Here is a 23423-nt window from a genome sequence, read left to right as displayed (position 1 = left end):
AATCCTCCAGTCCAGCTAAGACCTGGTTGACCAACCTCTGGAAGGTGGCAGGGGCATTCTTCATCCCAAAGGGCATCACCCGGAACTGGTAGAGCCCATCTGGTGTGGAGAATGCGGACCTCTCTTTTGCCCCATCGGTTAAGGCGATCTGCCAGTACCCAGACGTCAAATCAAACGTACTAAGGTACCGGGCAGCCCCCAACCGATCGATGAGCTCATCAGCTCTGGGGATGGGGTGCGCGTCAGTCTTCGTGACTGAATTGAGTCCTCGGTAATCCACACAGAACCGAAGTTCTGGTGAAGCACCAGGCGCTGCAGCCTTCGGGACCAAGGCCACTGGGCTGGCCCAAGGACTGCTAGAGGACTCAACCACCCCTAACGCAAACATTTTGGAGACCTCCTCCTTAATGTATGCTCTGACCTTGTCAGTCACCCTGTAAGCCTTGTGCTTCACAGGAGGGCTGTCTCCGGTGTCAACATCATGGACACACCAATGAGTGACACCCGGAACCAAGGAAAACAGATCAGGGAATTGTCCCAACAGGTGGCGACAATCCTGCTTCTGCTCAAGGGTCAGTGTGTCAGAGAGGACCACACCATCCACTGACCCATCTTGCTCTTTAGCACACAGGAGGTCAGGAAGAGGCTCACTCTCCTCCTCCATTCCAGCATCTGTAGCTAGGAGCATGCCCACTTCGGACCTTTCTAAGTGGGGCTTCAAACGGTTGACATGCAGGATCCTCAAGGGGTTCCTGGGAGATTTCAAGTCCACCAAGTAGGTGACATCGCTCTTCTTCTCCACAACCTTAAATGGTCCAGTCCACCTGTCCTTGAGCGCACAAGGTTCCACAGGGGACATGACCCAAACTTCTTGACCAGGCTGAAGCTCTACCAGAGTGGCATTCCGGTCGTACCAACGCTTCATCTCCTCCTGGCTGGCCTCCAGATTTGCCTGAGCAAGATCTCTGAAGCGCCGAGTCTGGTTCCTAAAGGCCAGCATGTAACCGTATACATCCTGGGGAGGTTTCCTGGGAGATTGCTCCCAGCCTTCTTTGACCAGACTCAAAGGCCCTCTTACCGGGTGACCATACAAAAGCTCAAAGGGGCTGAACCCTAGAGACTTCTGCGGCACCTCACGGTAAGCAAACAACAGGCATGGCAAGAGGACGTCCCATTTCCGCCTCATTGGTTCTTCAAGACCCATGATCATGCCTTTAAGGATCAGGTTGAATCTCTCAACCAGCCCATTACCTTGAGGGTGGTAAGGAGTGGTGAACTTGTAGGTTACCCCACACTCCTTCCACAGAGACTTCATGTAATTGGAAATGAAGTTGGTGCCCCGGTCTGACACCACCTCTCTGGGGAACCCCATTCGGGAGAAAACACCCATCAGTGCCCGTCCCACCACGGGGGCCGTCACTGTTCGGAGAGGGATGGCTTCCGGGTACCGTGTGGCATGGTCCACCAAGACCAGGATAAACCTGTTGCCCAGGGCTGTTTTGGGGTCCAGGGGCCCAACAATGTCAATCCCCACCCGGTCAAAGGGGGTACTGACCACTGGAAAAGGTTGGAGGAGAGCCTTCTGCTTCCTTCCGCTTTTCCCACTTGCCTGGCAAGTGTGACAAGTCTTACAATGGATGTCTACATCCCTTCGCATCTGAGGCCAATAAAAATGGGTGACAAGCCTGTCATAGGTCTTGTCCTGCCCCAGATGTCCAGCTAACGGAACATCATGAGCCAAACCCAGTAGGAAGGCTCTAAAGCGCTGGGGTACCACCAGCACACGGGCTGACCCAGGCTCAGCAGCCTTAGGCTCGCTATACAGGAGGTCTTTCTCCCAGTACACAAAATGTGACCCTGACTGATCACCTGAGGTTTGGGCTGAGGCCTGCTGCCTCAAACCCACAAGAGAAGGGCACACTTTCTGTTCGGCACAGAATTCTTCCCTGGAGGGACCACCATCCTGCTGCCAATGGGTCAGCTCGGGCAGGTCTCCCAGTTCAGCAATTTGTTCCCCTGTGGGCTCCAGGGCATCCCCCTCAGGGTCTACCTCCTCCTGGACCACAGGAACTACGGGGCCGGTTTCCCGGGCCTCCTGCCTCTTCTCTTCACAGCTGGGTCCTGGGCCGTACTTTCAGGCTCTGGGACCCCATCAACACCCTTACTCGCTGTCATGGAACGAGTGGTTGCGCACACCCACTCTGGCACACCCAACATTTTCAAATGTGTCTCCCTCTCTACCTTAGCCCAAGGGGAGTCTTCTAAATCATTGCCCAGGAGACAATCAACAGGCATGGCGGGCCTCACAGCAACCTGAAGAGTACCTGAAACTCCCCCCCATTCAAAGGAAACTTGAGCTACCTCACAATCTTTCTGGGAGTTGTCAGCAGCTATCACGGGGTAGAATGCGTGGGGAACCACCTGCTCTCTGGACACCAAGTGACACTTGACAGCTGTCACACTTGCTCCGGTGTCTCTGAGAGCTTCCACTCTATGGCCATTAATGGTCACCCACTGCCTATATTTACTAATGTTACTAGGCAGCGGGGGTGGAGGGACAATTTGCATGTCTCCTAGCGAGACCAGGGACATTTCTGCGGGACCCCTCCCACCAGGGACAACCATCTCCTCCCCTCCCAGGGCTACACTCGCCAAATGACGGGGGGTGCACGCGGCGGTGCATTCGAATTCTTCATGGGACACTGGGGGTCATAATACCGGTGTCCCACCTGCCCGCAAACGTAGCAGGTTAGGGGGCCCCTATGAACAGGTTTACCCGTCGGGCCGCTGGCTTCTTCTCAGGGGGAGGCTGGGAACCTTTCCCTTGGTTCCCTTGGGGATTACTTTGGGGCCCTTTCTGGGACTCCTTCTGTTTACCCTTGTCCCCCCCACTCTTCTGCTGGGGACCCTGCCCACCTTTGGCTGAGTCTCCCACTGGACCCTTGTGGACCCAGGTACTGACCCAGCGGTCCGCCTCCTCAGCAAGTTTTCTAGGGTTAGATATCTTGCTATCAATAAGGTGCTGGCGCAGCTCTGGAAAACAGTTATTAGACAAATGCTCCCAAGCAAACAAATCATAAAGAGCTTCATAACTTTCCACTTTGCTGCCCTTTACCCAACCATCCATGGCTCTGCAAAAATAAGACACATATTCAACCCACGTCGTACCAGGCAACTTCTTACATTCTCTAAAAGCTTGTCTGTACTTCTCGGGGGTTAGGCCATACCGCAACATTAAAGCATCTTTCATATGAGCATACAACATCCTATCCTCAACAGGCATGTCTAACAGGGTATCTCTTCCCTCATTCACAAAGCGACCCCACAACCCCGCTCCCCAATCCTTCTCAGGGACCCGGTGGGCCAACAATGCTAACTCATATGCTTTAAACCATTGACCAATATCTTCATTCCTATGATAATCTTTGATCACATCCTTGGGAAAATAAAACTTACTTTCTGCAGGCCCAGATGGGATGCTGCCACCAGAGGGATTCAATTCTAACTTCTTAGCTTGGATGTCCAACACCCTCAACTTGGTATCACGCTCCAAAGCTAACTTCTCTCTTTCAAAATCCAACCTTTTGGTCTCCAAATCAGCTTCTCTCCTACCTCTTGCATTTTCTAACTCCAACTGCCCATTTATCTTTAGCCTTGCCATTTCCATGTTGTATGCACGCTCCTTCGCCCTTTCTTCTCTTTCTTCAGGGGAAAGACCTTTGGAGGAAACACTGCTACCGGGAGAGGACACAGGCCCATTCACTGGCGTCTCCTCATCCCCTTCCCCTGGCGGTACCACCACCGCATCAGAGGGATCTCTGGACTCCAACCAGGCCTCCAAAGCTTTGCGAAAATCGTCTTTAATTTCGAGGCCTGTGGTAGGAACTTTAAACTGCTTGCAAAAGTGTTGCAGCTGCTTCTTCCTGTATTTCTTTATCTTTGCTCTATCAAATCCCTTCACAGCAACAACAGGGGTAGTGACTCCGGTGTCACTCATGGTCAAAACTGTCAGTGTTCAAAAAATCAAGTTTCAGAAAAGCGGAGAACAAAAATGGAATCCTACCAAGTAGATTGTGGCTGCGCTATGGTCTGCTTTCACTACGTAGCGTACACTAATCACTGCACATGGGTCATAAATGCAAGGTTCAAATCCTCACCGCTGCGTCCAATGTTAGAACCGGCTGCCTCTAGTTGGCAGAGGTATGCACTTCCGTCAAATAGGGACACACCTTTTCGAGTCAGGGCAAGGGGATCACACCCTTTGATAACCCCTGCTTACCCCCTTGGTAGCTTGGCAGAGCAGACAGGCTTATCTCAGAGGCTGTGTGTTAAGCATTTATGACCACATACAGTAATAAAGTGAATACACTACAAATGGACACGACACAGTAGTATTATAAAAATAAGGATTTTTATATAAGGCTTAGCACAAGACCAAATAACGACAAAAATATACCACAGTCATAATAAATACTCTTGGAAGGAAAAATAATAGTTCAAGTGTAGTTTCTTCTTTAGGGTAAAGTCTTTAGTATCAAAGCAATTCTTCTTCTGGGAAACGCAGTTCTTGGCAACAAGGTAACCCACACAGGAGTTACACGACGTCGAGGCAAAGTTAATCCAAAGGTTCGGCATCGACCGCGGGGAGCGCGACGTCGAGCCCGGAGTCACACGGACCCCCAACAACATAGTACCTTAGGAAAATGAAGCACACGATGATCAGCGGCGTCGAGCAATCCGGCCTCGCGTCTTCGTTGTCGATCAGGCCTCAGCAGGCGTCGATGTCGATGATGCTGTTGCAAGTGTGAGCAGCGCTCACGGCGTCGAGAGGGCACACAGTCGATGCGATCAGCAGCGGTGCAGACACGAGGTCCCTTGGAGCTGGAGCCGAACTCACTACTCACTGGCGTTGCTGCTGGCGTCGATAAGGCCCGGCGGCCGGCGTCGAGGAAGCGGGACACTGGAGCCGTTACTCACGATGTCAAGCTGGATTCGGCGATGTCCGTCGGCGTCGAGATTGCTGGTTTCTTTCAGAGGTGCTGGATTCACAGGTTCCAGCAAATAGCACTTGTAGCAGATGAAGTCCTTTAGCCCTGTGACTTCAACAGGAGACTGGCACTCTTCCAGTCCTCGGAGATTTTCTTAGCAAAGCGTGAGAGTACACACACAGTTCCTCTCTCCTGGTTCCTTGGCAAAAATAAAGAAGCACTGCAGGATTCCCCCCAGCAAACAGCACACTAACAGAAGGGGTAGGCAAGTCCTTGGATCAGCAGGCTTCTTGTCCTTGGTTTCAGGGTTCCTTGTCAGAAGTGATCTAAATTCTTGGTTCAGGGGTCCTTCTCTTATCCCCCTTTTTGGCTTTGATCCCTTTGTCCATGCAGGGGAATTTCCCAACATACTGGGTCTGTTGTGGGTGGAGCCAGGCAGAGGCACCTGGCCTATTCACTGAGCAGGGCTGGGTCCTCAGATGCCCAGCAGGAGGTGGAGCCAGCATTGTCACTGGCAGGAGCAGAGCTATCGGCCTCCTGGTAGGAGGTGGGGCTAGGATCGTCCATGGCAGGCACGGAGCCATCAGCCGCTTGGCAGGAGGTGGAGCCAGCATTGTATCAGGCAGGGCAGGCTATCAGCAACTACTCTCCCCCTACTCTCAACGCAAATGTCTAAGCATGGGCGAATTTTGCGAATTCGCGATCCGCGAATTTGCAGTTTTGCGAATTTGCGATCCGCAAAATTCACGAATTTGTGCGAATTTGCGGATTTTTGTTTTTTTGCCTGTTCGCGGGGTTTTTTGCGTGTTCGCGGGGTTTTTTGCGTGTTCACGGGGCTTTTTGCGTCTTCGCGAGCCGCTTGCATAGCGAAGTTACCCTTGCAGTCGTTTATGGGAGAGGGAGAGAGAGATAGATAGATAGATAGATAGATAGATAGATAGATAGATAGATAGATAGATAGATAGATAGATAGATAGAGAGGGAAAGAGAGAGGGAGAGAGAGAACGAGAGAAAGAAAGAGAGGCAGGATCTCTGAAGGGCCAGATTCCTGAGTTGCCTCTACAGAACATACATCTTTTTATTTTTAGCAAAATGCATATGAAAATTGTGCTGTAAAGGTCTCTTTTAGTTTAACCCCTCCTGACAACTCAAAATGAGTGTATTTGCCATCCTCTCCCTTCTTCCTGTTTTTTATATCTGTAAGTGCTTCCTGATGAGGTTAAGTCCTTGGACAGGTGCCTCGTTGCCTACTTGTAACTATTCTCTGACCCCGCTTCAAGGGTCAGAGCAGGGTCAGATAATAGTTGCAAGTAGATAACGAGGCGCCAGGAAGCAATTAGCAGCAGGTGTCCAAGTTGAAGTTAATTTGTTTGTAACCCTTTTGTAAAAGGTTACAAAGAAATTAGGTTCAACTTTTGCACCTGCTGCTGTAACCCTTGCTTGGCTGAAAATTCGTCCCCGCTGATTCGCGGATTTTACCGCGATTTCGCGAGATTCGCGGATCACGAAATCGTGGAAAATCCGCAAATTCGCCCACGAAACGGATTTTACGCCCACCCTTACAAATGTCCCACTCATCCCACACTGACTCACTCAGGCCTCTGGAGCCACCCAGCTCCTGTCACACACACGCAAGACCAGCAGAAACCAGAAATGGTTAGACAAGAAAATAGACACTTTCTAAAAGTGCTATTTTCAAACCCAGAGTCCAAAAACCATCCACACAAATGGATGCGTAATTAAACCCCGAGTTCAGGGATACCAAACTCGACATTGCACCATGCTCCCCGAGCCAGCTAGGATCATAGCATTAATAATCCGGGCGGCCCATTCTAACTAATGGAGAGCAGGTTACCTCGCAATAGTGAAAAACGAATATGGCTGTAATTCACTATTAGGACATGCCAACTTGGTCAGGCTGGTCCTACCTTATACTTACAACGCACCCTGCCCGTGGGCCTACCATAGGGGTGACTAACATGAAGTTAAGGGAAGGTTTAGGGACTGGCAAGTAGGTGTACTTGCGCAGTCAGCGTGACAGTACCAGACTGCACGTAGGTCTCGCAATGGCAGACCTTCAGACATACTTTTACGAGGCCGCTCTTGTGGGTGGCACAACACGTGCTGCAAGCCCACGAGCAGCATTTGTATTTACAAGCCCTGGCACTCCTGGTGCACTAGACTAGGGACTGACAGTAAACCAAATAAGCCAAACATGGAATTCAATCAATACAGTAATTTAACATAGGGAGCACTTGCACTGTGGCACTGATCAGCAGTGGCACAGTGCCCAAAGCATTATCCAGCAAAAACATTGTAAAACAGTGGAGGCAAACAGAAAGAATGGAGGAGAGACTCAAGCCAATGATGTCAGGTCTAACACTGTCCTTCCCTTGAACCCCTCAGACAGCAGGCTGCTGCTGAGGCTGCTGGAAATGCTCAAGGTACCCATAAAGTATATTGGGATGATGGGCTCCTTTATTCAGTGGGTAGAGACCCCAAGCCTGGTGCAACCAGGAGGTTGGGTATACCTCTGCAATTTAGGGGCTTCCTTCTAACCTTGGCCCATGATATTCCTTTAGCAGGACACCTAGGCCAGAATAAGACTTGGGACAGGTTTCTCCCTCACTTTCACTGGCCTCACATGTCTGAAGACTCCAAGGAGTTTTGTCGCTCCTGTGTAACCTGCCAAGCCAGTGGTAAAACAGGTGGCACAACAAAGGCCCCCTTGACACCACTACCTGTGGTGGAGGTTCCCTTTGAAAGAGTGTGGATTGATATTGTAGGTCCAATGGATCCCCCTACAGCATCCGGGCACAGATTCATACTGGTGGTGGAGGACCATGCCACCAGGTACCCAGAGGCAATTCCCCTTAGGACCACACCAGCTCCTGTTGTGGCCAGGGCCTTACTTGGAGTTTTCTCCAGAGTGGGGTTTCCTAACGAGGTAGTATCTGATAGAGATGCCAACTTCATGTCAGGATACTTAACAGCTATGTTGAAGGAATGTGGTGTCAACTACAAGTTCACCACTCCTTATCATCCACAATGTAATTGGCTTGTTGAAAGATTTAACAATACCCCAAAGGGTATGATCAAAGGATTACCTGAAAAGCTCAGGCAGAGATGGGACATCCTTCTACCCTGCCTTCTGTTTGCTTACAGAGAGGTCCCTCAAAAGGGGGTTGGCTTCAGCCCCTTTGAATTGTTGTTTGGGCACCCTATGTCTGGTGAAGGAAGGATGGGAGTTACCCCTCAAAAAGCTTAAACAAGACATAGTGGACCATGTACTTGGTCTCCGCTCAAGGATGGCTGAGTATACGGAGAAGGCATCCAAAAACCTTGAGGCTAGCCAAGAATTACAGAAAGCTTGGCATGACCAAAAGGCTGTCTTGACTGAGTACCAGCCTGGACAGAAAGTATGGGTGTTGGAGCCAGTGGCCCCAGCAGCACTCCAAGACAATTGGTCTGGACCCCATACTATTGTTGAAAAGAAGGGAGAGGTTACCTACTTGGTGGAGCTAGGAACTCCCAGGAGCCCCCACGGGGTGCTCCATGTCAACAGACTGAAGGCATATGTTGACAGGGCAGACATGGGCTTGCTCATGGCTACAGATGAGGGGCAGGAGGAAGAGAGTGACCCTCTCCCAGACCTGTTAACTCAGAACCCTGAAGATGGCTCAGTTGATGGTGTGGCCTTAGATGGCAGCCTCACTGAACCTCAGCAAAATGACTGCAGACAAGTTTTACAGTCATACAGACATATGTTCTCCTTGACACCCAGTCAGACTAACTGGTGTACCAATGTGGTGGACACTGGTGACAGTCTTCCTGTGAAAAGCAGGATTTACAGGCAACCTGACCATGTCAGGGACTGTATAAAGACTGAGGTGCAAAGGATGCTGGAATTAGGTGTTATTGAGCCTTCAGAGAACCCCTGGGCTAGCCCAGTGGTTCTGGTCCCCAAACCTCACACCAAAGATGGCAAGAGAGAGATGAGGTTCTGTGTGGATTACAGAGGACTCAATGCTGTCACCAGGACAGTTGCACACCCTATTCCAAGGGCAGATGAGCTCATTAACAAGTTGGCTTCTGCCAAATATTTGAGCACATTTGATCTGACAGCTGGCTACTGGCAAATCAGGTTAGCTGAGGAATCCAAAGCCAAATCTGCATTTTCTACCCCAGGAGGTCATTACCAATTTGTGGTAATGCCCTTTGGTTTGAAAAATTCACCTGCCACCTTCCAAAGGTTGGTGAATCAAGTCCTTACTGGGTTGGATGACTTTTGCACAGCATATCTGGATGATATTGCTGTCTTCAGCTCCACCTGGGAGGATCACCTGGTCCACCTGAAGGAAGTGCTAGAGGCTCTGCAAAAGGCAGGCCTCACTATCAAGGCCACAAAGTGCCAGATAGGGCAGAGTAAGGTTGTGTACTTGGGCCACCTTGTAGGTGGAGGCCAAGTTCAACCACTGGAGAGTAAGATCCAGACCATAAAGGACTGGTCCCCTCCAACTACCCAGACTCAGGTCAGAGTTTTCTTGGGCCTGACTGGGTACTACAGGAAGTTTGTTAAGAACTATGGGTCCATTGTAACTCCTCTTAACGATCTGACATCCAAGAAGATGCCCAAAAAGGTTCAGTGGACAGTAAACTGTCAAAAGGCATTTGATGACCTGAAGAAGCCATGTGCTCTGCACCTATCCTGAAGAGTCCTGACTACTCAAGAGAGTTCATTGTCCAAACAGATGCTTCTGAGTTGGGAGTGGGAGCTGTGCTTTCACAACTTAATGTAGATGGTCAAGACCAGCTCATTGCTTTTATTAGCAGAAGGCTGACCCCCAGAGAGAAACGTTGGACAGCTATTGAGAGGGAGGCCTTTGCTGTGATGTGGGCCCTGAAGAAGTTGAGACCATACTTGTTTGGTACTCACTTCAAGATTCAGACCGACCATAAGCCCCTCTTATGGCTTAATCAGATGAAGTGTGAAAACCCCAAACTACTCAGGTGGTCCATTTCCCTACAGGGGATGGACTTTACAGTGGAGCACCGCCCAGGGACTGACCATGGTAATGCAGATGGTCTCTACAGGTACTTCCACTTAGAACATGAAGACACAACTGGTCAAGGTTAGTCTAATGTCCCTGCGTTTGGGGGGGGGTTGTGTAGGAGAGTAGGGTCTGCTATCCTATGGTCACCCCAAATTTTTGCTTTTTGCTTCACTGGTTTATGACTTAAAGTGGCTTTGGGCCTGCTAATCAGACCCACAGCCTGCTGTTCTCTCTCTAAATTAATGCCAATGCAGTTTAGGTGCATTACGAATTGGAACTGGTTCACCTTATAGGCCCCTGTAACAGTGTACCCCAGGTATCCAGGGCATAGGTGCATCCAAGGCCTACCAGGGGCTGCAGCATGTATTGTGCCACCCCTGGCCTGGCCTCCATATTTGACACAACTGGCTGACCCATCAGCTGGGGTAAGTTGGTGTAATCACCTCTTACTTAGATATAGTATACCTGTAGTTAACCTATCTGGACACTTGTTAACCTATAAGCCCCTCCTATGGAAGGCCTCGACAATCCTGGAGGCAGAGTGCTTGGTTTCATGTGAGATGGTGCTCTGGCACGAGCTGAGCCCATCTGCAGCTGTCGGGAACAACTCCCTTAGCTGTTCCGGGATATTGCCATACCATATACTCTTAAGTGCATTATAATCCTCGTGGTTACTTGCTAACTTTGGTTTGGCTTTACCAAAACATGTCGAGTAAGGTGTCATACGAATACGGATACTACCCCCTCGCCAATTCTGGCGACGGGGGTAGCATTCCACCCTTCTAGAGGGACACGACATGTACATAACCTGAACCCCGGTTAAAGTTAAACTTGAGCCTCAACATCACAAAATGGACGCTGCCACCACAGACACAAGTCTGACCTCCTGCTGCTGGGAGTCCTTCCAGCGAGGGAGGCTTGGAGAAAGGGTTTCCTGCCTTGGGAGGTGCGAGCCCCACCCCAGACAGGATTTTGTGTATTGGGTAGGACAGGGCTGAATAGAATGAGACATGCCTGGGGCACACAATGTGTCCCCGTGCATAAGCCAGTCCAAACCGGTGCTGGGGCTTTCCAGCCCCAGTCCTGGCGCGGAGCTGGACAAAGGAAAGGGGGTGTAACCGCCCCACTTCCTGGTCCCACCCAGAGGAGGGACCTAGCAGGTGATCCGGCCCCCAGATTGAGAATAGGAGTAGGAGCTGTGTCCCAAGACTTCAGATCATCCTGAACTCAACTTGAAACTAAGAAGAAAACTGGACTTCGACATTCTGCTGCATAGAAGGCTGAAGAGCATCTCCCTTGTGGCCAAGGAGTGACCACCCTGTGAATACAGGCACCATCCAGCAACTCCACGTCTGCTTTGCCCCCGCCTCCCGCCAGAGACCGAGCCCAGAGCCCGACGAGACCCAGACTCCCAGACATCTCAGAGCCCAATACACAGTCCCTGAAAAGAAGAGACCCGTGGAGGCACTGAGAGACGTGGGACCAGCCATCCCGAAAGACTCCAGAGAAGCTGACTGTGCAGCACCCAAGACACCCCTTGATGCTGTGCTTTGAAGTTTGAGAAGCCCCACCACCGAGCAGCATCTGCACTGAAGATCAGCCCCCCAGCATCTCCACGATCTGCGTGGGGCCCTTTTGCATTTTGCTACTCGACGCGCCATCCCGGTGACTAGTCCATTGGCTAGTGGCCATCTTGGCGACGAAATCTGAAATCAACACTGCTGGTCTGGTTGCGCCAGACTGGCCCTCGCTCCTGTAAAAAGGAGCACCCCCTCTGACCTTGCTGGTCTGAGTGAGAAGCTTGCATCGTCTCCTGCGTGGCTTGCATTAGCCAAGGCCTGTTTGATCCGATCAAGAAGCCAACACCGCCATCAGCTAGAGCCTTTGTGGGACAGCTCGTGACTGACGCTTGGACATCCTCGACCTCTTCGTGTCCACGTGGCTGCAGAGACAATCTTCACTTCTTCGCCTGTTTGCACCAGACATCACCTGGTTCCCTCCTGGTTCCACGGCAGTCACTGGCTAGTGACTTTGAACATTGTCCCCTCTGCTTTCAGGTCTTTACCTCTTCAGATCCACCCTTGGATCCACCGGAACTCTCCACGACGACCCGCCTGCAGCATCTTCATCTACAGGTTCCATAGACCAGCGCGACGAAACCCGACACACTTTGAGACATATGCACCCGCTTCCTGTGGGTGAGGTAAACCTGGCACTCCGGTGCCCCTGTGTAGCAAGACACCTCTAGTGTCTATGTTCCAAGTTGCTAGGTTCTAGGTCATCCGGAAGGTTCCCTTTTCAGTAACTTTGTAACTTTTACGCACCATTGACATTGCATTGGTGCATGCGTGTGCTTTAAGCGCTGCACCCGAGTCCCGCGGGCCTTTCCCGACTTCTTCACTGTTAGTCCCAAACAGCTCCAGCGATTCCCCAGGCCCTAGGCCTACTTCCTTTTCGATTTGTGGTACTTATACCACTATTTTAGTATATGGTTTAGGTGGCCCCTAGGGCTCATCCATATTGTGCAACTTTTGTATATTTAAACTGTGTTTGTTTTAACGCATTTGCTTCTGTGCTCATAAAGAGTATAGGGGATATTTGTAGTAAATAAATATATATATATTTTCAATATATATCTGTGTGGTGTCCTTTTATTTGGTATTCAAGGGGATTGTGTATGGTAAAACAGCTTGCTTCACATGCCTTTACAGAGTTTAGCCTAAGACTGCTTTGTCCATGCTACTAGGATAGCTGGTCTATAAGGTTGACTTACAACCAATCATCATAAGGGTTGCTTGGCATGGTACAAGGTGATCACTAGAACTAGTGAGAATCATATACCCGGCCAACTTCTCACACTTATTCTATGTTATTGTGGGCTTTTGTGATCTTGTGAAACATAGGTACGCAACTCAAAGGAATTTTTCCAAGAGTAAGGTACCAATTCCCCCACCTTTTTTGCATATTGTTACAAGCACATCCCATCTATGGATAAGAAGACTGGGAAAGAGGGCTACATTCTCTTGGGACTAAGGTACTTATTTTCAAACTAATTGCGCTGCTGGTGTATCACTTTTTTTAACGCAATGGTGGCGCAGTGTGTCTGCCTATATTAAAGCGCCCATGTAAAGCCATCCTGCATGATTTTTCATGGCCTTGTAAATACTCTGTGTGAAAGGGACATTCCATGCTTGTTGCTGTGGGTATTCCCATGCAACATCAATAAAATCTGATGCATTCCTAGATTACCAAGATTTCCTAAATCTGGGAATACGTCAGATTCCTATGCCTCCCCGGAGGAGGAATGAGGTAGATGCAATGAGGAGAAATGTCTTTATTTCTCCTTGTTTATCTTTTTTCATAGAAAGAAGACACCACCTCTGGTGTTTGTTGTTGTGGAGGAAGGTGTCCCTTGTGCTGTGCCTGTATACCTTCTGGGGGTGACAAGGTACACTATATAAGTGCTCCTTGATTGATTGATCGATTGATCAGTTCACAGGTTGTAATCATGACCTTGGAAGGGCACAGTATTGAAAAGACCAATTAATTTTACACTTGCAGTGAAAAAGCTCGAGCCGCACCTGGGTGGACCAGCAGTCACAGAAGCAAAAGAAATAGTCCATAAATTAATCCATATCTCACCCTTTAGGGGTCATTTTCAGATCTCAAGATTCAAAGTATCTAACCAGGTTCCTGTCCTTATCACTATTGGGGTTGATTCATTGATGATTGTGTGATGATATGGACTGGCTCATTGAACAGTAATGAACATATTATGAAATTCACAATGACTAATAGTCAACGCCAATTCGCACACAAGTTATATGGTATTATAAAAAAAACACTGGCCACTGTTAAAGATTAATGAGGAACTGTGTAAGCATGCGAGGGAATATCCAAGTATCACTTACAAGAAGGGTACATCAATAAGAGGGATTGTTAGTCCTAGCTATCCCCCAGTGATAAGGACAGGAACCTGGTTAGATACTTTGAATAATGAATCCTACAAATGTGGGGGATGCAGTATGTGCAAAATAGCTATGGATGGTATTAAGGAATTTGAGTATAATGGTTCAAGGAAGTTCAAAATCATGAATCATATTGACTGTATGACCAAATTTGTAGTATATGTGTTGATCTGCAATTGTAAAATGATTTATGTAGGGAGTACCATTCGCCCCATGAAAGAAAGGATTAGGGAACAATTTAGAGCCGTTAAACAGAACTATGGGAGGTATCCATTAGCATAAGATATGAATGTATGTACTGCCCAAAGTAAACATATACACTTCAGGTTTCATGGATTACAAGTAACACCGATTGGGAGAAGAGGTGGTAACAGAGAATTGAGGCTGCGCCAAAGTGAGGCACGATGGATCATGAAACTTGATTCGGTAAAGAGTGGGCTTAATTTAGATAATGAGATGCAATATTTCTTAAGTGTCTGAATTAAAGATCCAACTAAATAAATGTGCAATGGAAACCAGAAGATGTATGAACAAGATGGTGATATTAGAACCACTATATGATGAATTAGTTCTTCTGAAATGTTACGGTTATATATTGAATTCCATTGATTGTATGATAAAATATGAAAGATGACGTTTTGACTGTAATGTATGACTTTTGATATAGTATTTGATATTATTTCCATGACCAGTTACATGTACCCATAGAATATAAGATCAGCTGATGTATTGTTGTTATAAGAAAACTGTAAATTTCAGGTCGCTATCTCATAGGATACGTTCAAGTTTTCTCTCAGTTTGATAATGGCATAATATGTATGTGATCCCAGGACATGTGGTCGGATTAGCATTGGGTTTCTATTGGAAACAAGCCCCGACGTAATTCACACAAGTTTTTTAATAAGGATTTTTAGTAAATATGGCTATTGGACTATAAAGACTATGATACTAAATCACCATTAATTCTCCAAAACGAATGATATAGAACAATTATAAAATAAAAGGAAATTCTTTAAAAAGCATGTTTGACCCTGCAGGTATCTCAAAAACCTATATATCATAACTCTCACAGCATGGCTACAAGATAAAAAAAATGCATAACCCAAATGCACCCAGTGGCATACTGAGGTTGTATATTTGATCACATTTTAGGATTTGTGCCTGGCAATATTGACAGAATGGTGTATATGTTTCCACACACACCCATCCTCTCCTGCCATCATATGAGAAACCTCCAACAAGTGGTTGGCAACTAAACACATCAATCTGAAAGGAGCACAAAAATTCCACTCCAGATTTATTGGACCTTTTACAATCCTTAAAAAGATCAACAAGGTTACAATGAAGTTTGATTTACCTCCCAACCTACTGATACACCCAGTTTTCCACATTTCGTTATTAAAGTCAGTACCAGATGCTATGCAGTACACGAAACACCCTTCTCCAATCTTGGTGAACTATCACCCACAGTATGAAGTAAAAGCTGTGCTGGACTCAAAGCGAGTACACAATACACTGTACTATTTATGGGATTGGAAGTGGTACAGCCCTAAGGACTCTTCATGATAACCAGCCGCACATGTCCATGCCCCCCGGCTAATTCACCAGTATCACCAATGCCATCCAGTGAAACCTGAGCCAGTTGGGGGCACCTTGAGAGGGGTATACTGTTGATCCTGCAAAAAACCCCAAGAACCAATCAAAAACATTAAAGTGCCCACCATTTATGACAAGGAAAATGGTAGATGTCTTAGACATGTACTCTGGTGATTTGCCATATTGTATGTTTCAATTTGCCTCTGCCAATGCTTGATGAAACATTGAAGCGTATAAGGTTTTTCCAGCAAGGCGTTTTGCCCTGGTCCTAGAGAGTTCAAGGTTTTCAGCATGTTACTGAAGTAAGGGACTTTCCAGCAACGGGGCTTTCCAGCAAGGGGTTTTTCTATGGGTCAAGAGAGTGCAACGGTTTTCAGCATGTTCCAGAAGTTAAGGATGGGGCATGGCTGACAGCAGTGGCTGTAAAAGGAATGTCACCCATGGCACTCATGCTTGGTGTGCTGAGAAGACTTCCTCATGGTAACAGCTGAGGTGAGGACCATAAACAGTTAGAAGATGCCGGCTGCATTGTCAGACTTCTCAGAAGAATCTATATTTCACGAGAAGAAAATAACTTAGTGGTAATGTATGTACCATTCTGCACTATTCAGGTGCCCTTTTAAACCAATTTGAACTCTTGCGAAAATGCTTAGGCTTTAAGCTCTGATTAAGGATTTGTGTTTTTGACAACTGCTCTAAAAATAGGCATCAGCTGCAACAATTTTGGAGAAAGATTTGAGAGGAGCATACAACACCCAAATGCATCATAACACTGTAAGGTAATTGTGTCTACACTGTGCTGATAACAGTGTCCATAACTTGTTCCTGACATGCATAAAGAGTAACACGAATTCTCATGTATTTATGATGATATGAACACTCCTGGTGCATACAATATTACTTACAGTGTAGTCGTTCTTTGTGTAAAGTAATATGATGTGATATGTGACCACATGGTAACCATGGTGTGCTAATATTGTTCTCTCTGTTGTTCTGCTAATCCATGAATATTGCATTAATCGATAGTGTAAACTACCTCATTATCCTGTGTATACATCGGTCAATCACATGAACTATGACATGCACGTTATTTATAGTTGTATGTGTATTTGGATATTCTCTTGAGTTCTCATATGTGTCTGCCACTATAGTCCAATCGTGTGTACAGTGGGATAGGACCAGATTTCTCATCTAGTGAAAAGGCTGGAGAATCTATGGATAGGTTTACAATAGGTGGGTGCAAGGGTTAGAGGGGATAAAAAACAGTTCATACCTAATACTGCATTTTTACTAACCACTTCCCCCTTACTTCCAGGGTTCACAAGTTAGCTGCACACATCCTGTGGGAGAAGGGAGCCACAGAGGCGTGTAAATGACACATGTATAGCTGGTTGAAGAGGGGTACTTAGAGGGAAAACTGAGTTAGGCCAGGGGAAAAAAAGAAGGATCTTCTTGAAATTCAAGCCTGCTGCTACTCTCTGGTGATCATCCAAAGCTGAGCCTACCCCATCCAATACTGACTCTATCCACTGGACTGGGCAGTGCAACAACATCTCTCTCTCTCTCTCATCTCATCCCCTTTGTCCCAGTACTAGATAGGTTCAACCATGAATAAGGCTTGGGCATCCTAGTGAAATTGGGAACTAACACTCAGGGTCACCGTGGTGTCTCCGTGGGACAAACAGGTCAGTCCTTGACATCTGGTCGTGCAAGCCCGGGGCAGAGTCAAAAGTTAAGGCTGACCGCGATGAAGCACGGTTCGTCTACATGAGGTGGATTGGGTACAGTATAGGCTTACCTTCAGACTTTGAAGACATTATGTGGCAAAGTTCCTGAGAAGGTATAGATAAGCAGCTCAAGGCAATTCTGTAGTGTGCGGGGAGGAGGTGTCATAGTTGGGGAGCCGCTAGACAGAGTTGCAGTTAAGATTTCTATGTTTGGACTTTGTCATTTATTAGGAAGCTGAATACCTCCAGCATGAACAAGCTGCAGGCTGTAGCTGACAAGGGCTCCTCGAGGCTTAATACCATTGCTCGGCGGTCCACCTGAACAGGATTTGGTGCTGTGTAGAAAACCACAGTGTGAGCCAACATGAAACCATCCTGACCGACGCAGCTCCTCGGGTGTAATGGTGAGCAGGTCTCCTTGCGAGTTCTTATGGTACTTTTTGTTGAAACGTTTCAGATTTTACGTGGAGGTTGCTCTTTAACAACACTTCTATGGGTGCAGGGCTAGTTTGGCACCACCTGGATGACTAGGACATCTCTCCAAGCTGAAGCCAGTTGCAGGGTGCAACGACTCTATAGCTTGGTATGTCCCTGTAGCTTACAAAGAAAGCCAGCCAACTAGTTATTGGAGGCCCTCTGGTAGTACTTGGAACAAAGAGGCCCGATCAGCAGGGCAATCCTCTGAGGGTACAAGGTAAGAATCAAGCAGCATGCCGTCCCTGGTAGCAGCAGACAAGTCCTCTGGGGTACAAAGCAGGCCTCAAGCAGTAAGTCTGTCCTCTGAGATACTGGCCAGTCCTTCTGAGGATCTTCTGTGGGTCCAAGAGTGTATTGAAGAGTTGATCTAAGGGTCCAATATATATACCTGGTGTCTGACTTTTAAGAGGGGGAAACCCCTATGCTATCCCCACAATTTATTTCTGCAAATTACCTTCCTTTTCCAGCCCAGGCTCCAAGTGGCTTAGAGTGACAATAGGCTGGTGTCTAGGTCCTTTGTGAATATGCTGGAGGCAGCACGTTAAAAGGTAAGTGGGGTAGGACACAGCAAAGCTCCACCCACAATAGACTGTTATACTCCACCAACAACACACACCACACACACTGAAACTATACCAATTTTTAATCTCCTGATTCACAATGTGTTCAATGAAGAAATTAATCTATTGAGCAAAGGACTCTCTTTTTGTTCCCTTTGTATGTAGCAATTTCTTTGAAAATACATGAGGACCTTTTGAAATTCTTAAGAAAAATCAGGCTACCTCATTTTTATGCCAATAGAGAGAACTAAAAATCTAATCTCAATCTCAGTACTGTATTTAGTGGAATCCATAATTACTATGCCGCCCCCTTTAACCACCGATTTGATTACTAACTCTTTGTTTGTTCTTAAGGCTTTGAAGGCTTGTTTCTCAGACAAGGTAAGTTATATGGGACAAATTCAAGTTTGTGTTCCAATTGTAGAGTTTCTTGTAATACCAATTTTTCAAACATCGGAATCTCTGGTATTATGGTGGACTATGAAGGGTGAAATGTAGAAGGAGGTTGTAAAGGAGACCTTCTTCATTTCACCCTTCATAGTCCACCATACAACCAGAGATTCTGATGATTCTGATGACTCGAAGTCCCATTAGCAGTTATTACCACTCTGAAAATAGTAGGATATTGAAATGGCATGCATCAAGTAGCTACATCTACATTTTGCTCCACTGCATAGGTTCCGGCAGCACACCCCCAACTACCTCTTCTCCATGGCCACCTGCTGCTCCTTTCTTCTTGCGCCTTGCCACTTCAGGGAAAAATAACTTTATCTTCATAGAACAAACAGGAATTTCTGTGAGCAATTATTGTATCAGAAAGGATTACTAGTGCCAGTCCTTCATTTCCTCAAAGGGTAATTTAGATTTAATATAATACTAAGAACTTAATATAATTTAATATATACCTATGTCAGCCTATAACACCTGGCATGATACAAGCTCATATACTTCAGCATCAATAGATTACTCACTGTATCATTCATGAATGTCATTTCCAGTGCTTTCCAGATTTGCTCATCTGAATAATTGTCAAAAGGATCTAAGTTGTACCTGTAATGCAAAAATACATTAAAAAGTCTGTGAAGTTCAACTGCCAAATAAGACAGAGCAAATTTACTTCAAAAAGTCTCCCACACTCTTATCAAGAGTTAAAGATTCCATGCAAATTACCATGTACTTTTAACATAAAGCTAAATTAAACAAGTGATTTGCTTTTTGTAAAAATAAAATTACAATGGACTACAAATATAAAATATTAGTAAAAGCAGGTAGATTAGAAACAAATCCTGTAAATCTAGTAGGTTTGGCTATTAGTTAGTGGGAGAATATTGTAATCATTGGATCACAGTGTGATACCCCCCAGCTGCCCTAGATAGAACATTGCACAATGTAAAAAATATCATCATGAGGCTGGGTTGAAGCCTTTGTGCAAAACAGCCTGCATTAACAGAGCTAAGCAGCACACTCGAAGAAGAGGAATGTGTAAAGGTGTCAGCGATGAGGTTTGCATTGTAAGTGGAGAATGTCAAAGGCAAACAGAACAAAATATTGCATTGTATATACTTTTGACGAAGGCTTTAAAAAATTCAATATGCATGCACATCCTTACTTTGTCAACAAAAAAAGCTGTTAATCAAATGTATGATGATGACAGCAAATTAACACAACACTTGCAAAAGCAATTATTGAACAGGAATTTGTCTTAAAGAAATGTTAAGATATTCAAACAGTAAGCAGTTCCTAAATAGAAAATAGCATAAATCATCAATAAAAATGCCGTCATGAGGAAGTGCATCAAAGAAAACACATTTGGTCCAAAGATACATGGCAAATCTGCAGCCTAGCAAATGAACTACTTGAGGGTTCTGTCAAAAAGCAATGGGACAATTTAGTTATCCTTTAAATGCTACAGTGAATGTCCAGCCAAGCAATGTCAATTGTGAAAAGCATATAAAACCCAGTAGCTGAATAGGGATTACCAAACACCCATTCTGTCTCTCTATTTTTTTTATTCTTGTAGTTTTTTTAATATTGATTACAGGTGTTGTTCTGTAGCACTACTGAAACAGGCTGGAACACAGATGTAAAGGAAATATCAAACACTAGAAGCTAAATTTAGTAAGTGGTTTGTGAGAACATGCCTCTTTTTGGCTGATAACCCCCACATTTCTATTAAATTATATTGTAGTTTGTAGACTTTGAACACTGCGCAGCTGCTGTTCAGATCCCAGTGTATGTGCTCTGACCCCTAAAACATTAAACAATTGGCTATTCCCTGATTTGCATATTTAAATCTTCAGTAAGGCCAAAGTATAACAATTGGAACATAAACCAATAGCAGAGAAAGTTAAATGTCTCCTGTGGACTGCAGCACTCATTGTGATATCCTCCAGTGTGACAAGGAAAACGTGTTTTCAGGCTTACTAATGTGGCCAGACTGCTGCAATTTGAACTAGCAGTTTCCAGTTTGAGAGGGAAAACCCTTCACTTTAATTATTCATCAGTAACTTCTATGTAGGCCTGTAGTCCACAAGGTAGGGTGATTGTATTTAAAAGGGGACATGTAGGAATTTAATTTTACTATGTCCCTGAAGTTACAAGCCCTCAAAAGCTATTGTGACTGTGGAATGCTCTGGTTGCCATATGAGGAAACTAGAGAACAGATTAAAATATGAATTCTGGTATATTGAGTTTGGGACCAAATAGAACAAAAATTCAAACACTATTTTAAAATATTTCATACAAATCAAATCCAATGATAACGTAAGATTTGTAATAAATATTTAGGGAAGAAACATTTACAAAGTTACCTTTTTCCTGCCTCAATCTCCTGGAGGTTAATTTGCATTGGCTTAACAGCAGCTGCCAGGACAGTGCTTAACTTTAACGAGGTGTAAAAACTGTTCCTAGAAACAATGGCCTGGGTGTGGGGAGGTATTTTTTTTCTCTTGTAGAAAGACTAGTCAGGGAGGTTCTAGTTCCAGGAATTTCACTACTTTGTAAAAGACCCACCCTTTTACAAGTAAATGTAAGGCTAGACTAGGGAAGGCACATTTTTGACCACTAGCCAGGCTGGTTCCAAACTAGGAGGGAAGCTACCCCCAGAACCAGACCAAGGAGGACCTACTCATTTCTCTGGGCCTATCTTTGGGTAGATGCACAGGCTCTGTATAAGGGAGAATGAGTTATCCCATTTTGAAGATTAGGAGTAAGTTTCACTGTGGAGTTGTTTGCAGTAGAGAAAACAAATTAATGATAAAGGGAGAAGGGTTGTCCCTGGAAATGTTCACTTTATTGATTAGGGAGGAGCCAGGCATCACCCCCACTCACTAACTTCTTCTCATCATAAATGTGTCACCCAAAGGCACCCTCCTCAACACTCTGATTCGACATGTGGAAGAACAGAAGAAGGGCTGCACCTACTGTTTGAGACCTGTGAGACTCCTTGACGGGCTAGACCTACTCCCACTTATACTCAGGACAAAGAAGTTGGCTGACCATCAATCATCATTGACTGTAAGCTGGAGTTGCCCCAAAGTCAATGCCATTACTGACTCATGCTTCTATATCCTAAAGACAATGAGGAAGATTTTCAAACGGCCCCCAATCAGCACCCTGAAAACCAACATGTATGCCCTGGTCACAAGCGAGCTAAATAATGGGAATGCCCGCTAACTTTGGAGCACAAAAAACTCATCAGAAGGCTTCTGACCATTTAAAAATTGGCAGCCAGAATCACCCTGAGCCTATCACTTCACACTCATATCACATTACACCTGAAGGAGCTCCACTGTCTCCTCCGTTCACAAATAAACATAATTCAAACTCCTCATTTGCACTTTCAAGGCACTACATATAAGTGCCCCAGCAAACCTTAACAAATGTATCTGTTTTCACAAATGTTTCAGACACCTCCCCTCATCCAGACTCCCACAAAGCAGCATTTTAATTGTTGTTTCCTGTCTTTCAGGAAAAGGTTTGTTCCTGTTTTAGAAGTGCCCGACTCACTTGGGCACAAACTCATTCTTAGATGTTCCTTTCCTTCAGCATAAAGAGGAAACTTTACCAATACAACATTAGTTGGCACAGGACTTCCTATTGATGATATTGATGAGTAAATTGGCATGGATTAGCAGAGTTTGTTCCTAAATGGTGAAGTTGACATCCGCCGAAACTCCAAGCGACTTGACTTTCACTAAACATTGGGGTTTATAACATAGATTAAGGTTCATGACATTAAGGTTTGTACTGTTTCATTTTTTGTTGGTTGGGTTGAGCTCATGTAGGCGTTGGACATCCAAGTCTGGATGAAGTGCAGGCAGTGTTTGAGGCACTGGATGTCTGAAGCAGAGGAGATTTTATGGCAAGACAGGAGGCTAGCATTATGCAGTTTAGTTTTATTTACCACTTCTGAGCAGCAAACACTTCAAATAACTATCAGAAAAGATCTTCAACATCAGACAATTAGAACTTTAGGCTCCTGTAAGATCCTGCTGTCCGCCATTGTCTCCCTCTTTTGTTTGCTGCTTCTTGAGCAGATAAGTGCTCTATGTTTATTTATTGGTAAACTTTTTGGAAAATATGTTTGTATAGAGTTATGTTTGTGGGAAAGGGTCCAATGTTTGGACTTAAACCTTATGGAATTGTTGTGTTGTGTGTGTTCATAATTTATGTTACTTTTTTAAAATTAAAGATGAGATGTGTAACATGTATGTTTCTTATGTATATCGCCAGTTTTATGGGCTGTAAACTGCTTTTTAATAATTTGTTTGTCAATTGTGAGGTAAGTAAACTATTAACACAGTGTTTATCTGGTTATGTGTAATTTTAAAGGTTTAGTGCTTACCGTTGCCTGTGTGTGTCGTGAGGTGGTTTGGTGCACGAGGTATGTGAAGCTCCATAGCATGAAGAGCAAGGTTTGTCTGCAGAGATTGCAGCCATTTTCTAATGGCAAGAGATGTGAAGCTCCGTAGCAGGGTGCGAGAGGCTTGTCTGTGGAGCAGGCTGCCATTTGCATAAAGAAAGAAGGTGTTTCATGTATGTTTGACTGTAA

General features: G+C 45.7%; 1 protein-coding gene across 1 annotated transcript in view; it reads right to left on the bottom strand.

Annotated features, from left to right (window-relative positions):
- The window catches only part of LOC147677797 (ATP-binding cassette sub-family C member 12-like), a 1863878-nt gene that overhangs the window by 224773 nt on the left and 1615682 nt on the right, over positions 1-23423 (bottom strand). Inside the window, exon 28 of the mRNA XM_086945587.1 lies at positions 19342-19420. Coding sequence (XP_086801713.1) covers positions 19342-19420 — 79 coding nt within the window. The remainder of the gene's footprint in view (positions 1-19341; positions 19421-23423) is intronic.

The sequence above is a fragment of the Lissotriton vulgaris genome, chromosome 12, assembly GCF_964263255.1.
Source record: "Lissotriton vulgaris chromosome 12, aLisVul1.2, whole genome shotgun sequence".
NCBI lineage: Eukaryota > Metazoa > Chordata > Amphibia > Caudata > Salamandridae > Lissotriton > Lissotriton vulgaris.
This window is presented reverse-complemented; position numbering and strand designations above follow the sequence as displayed.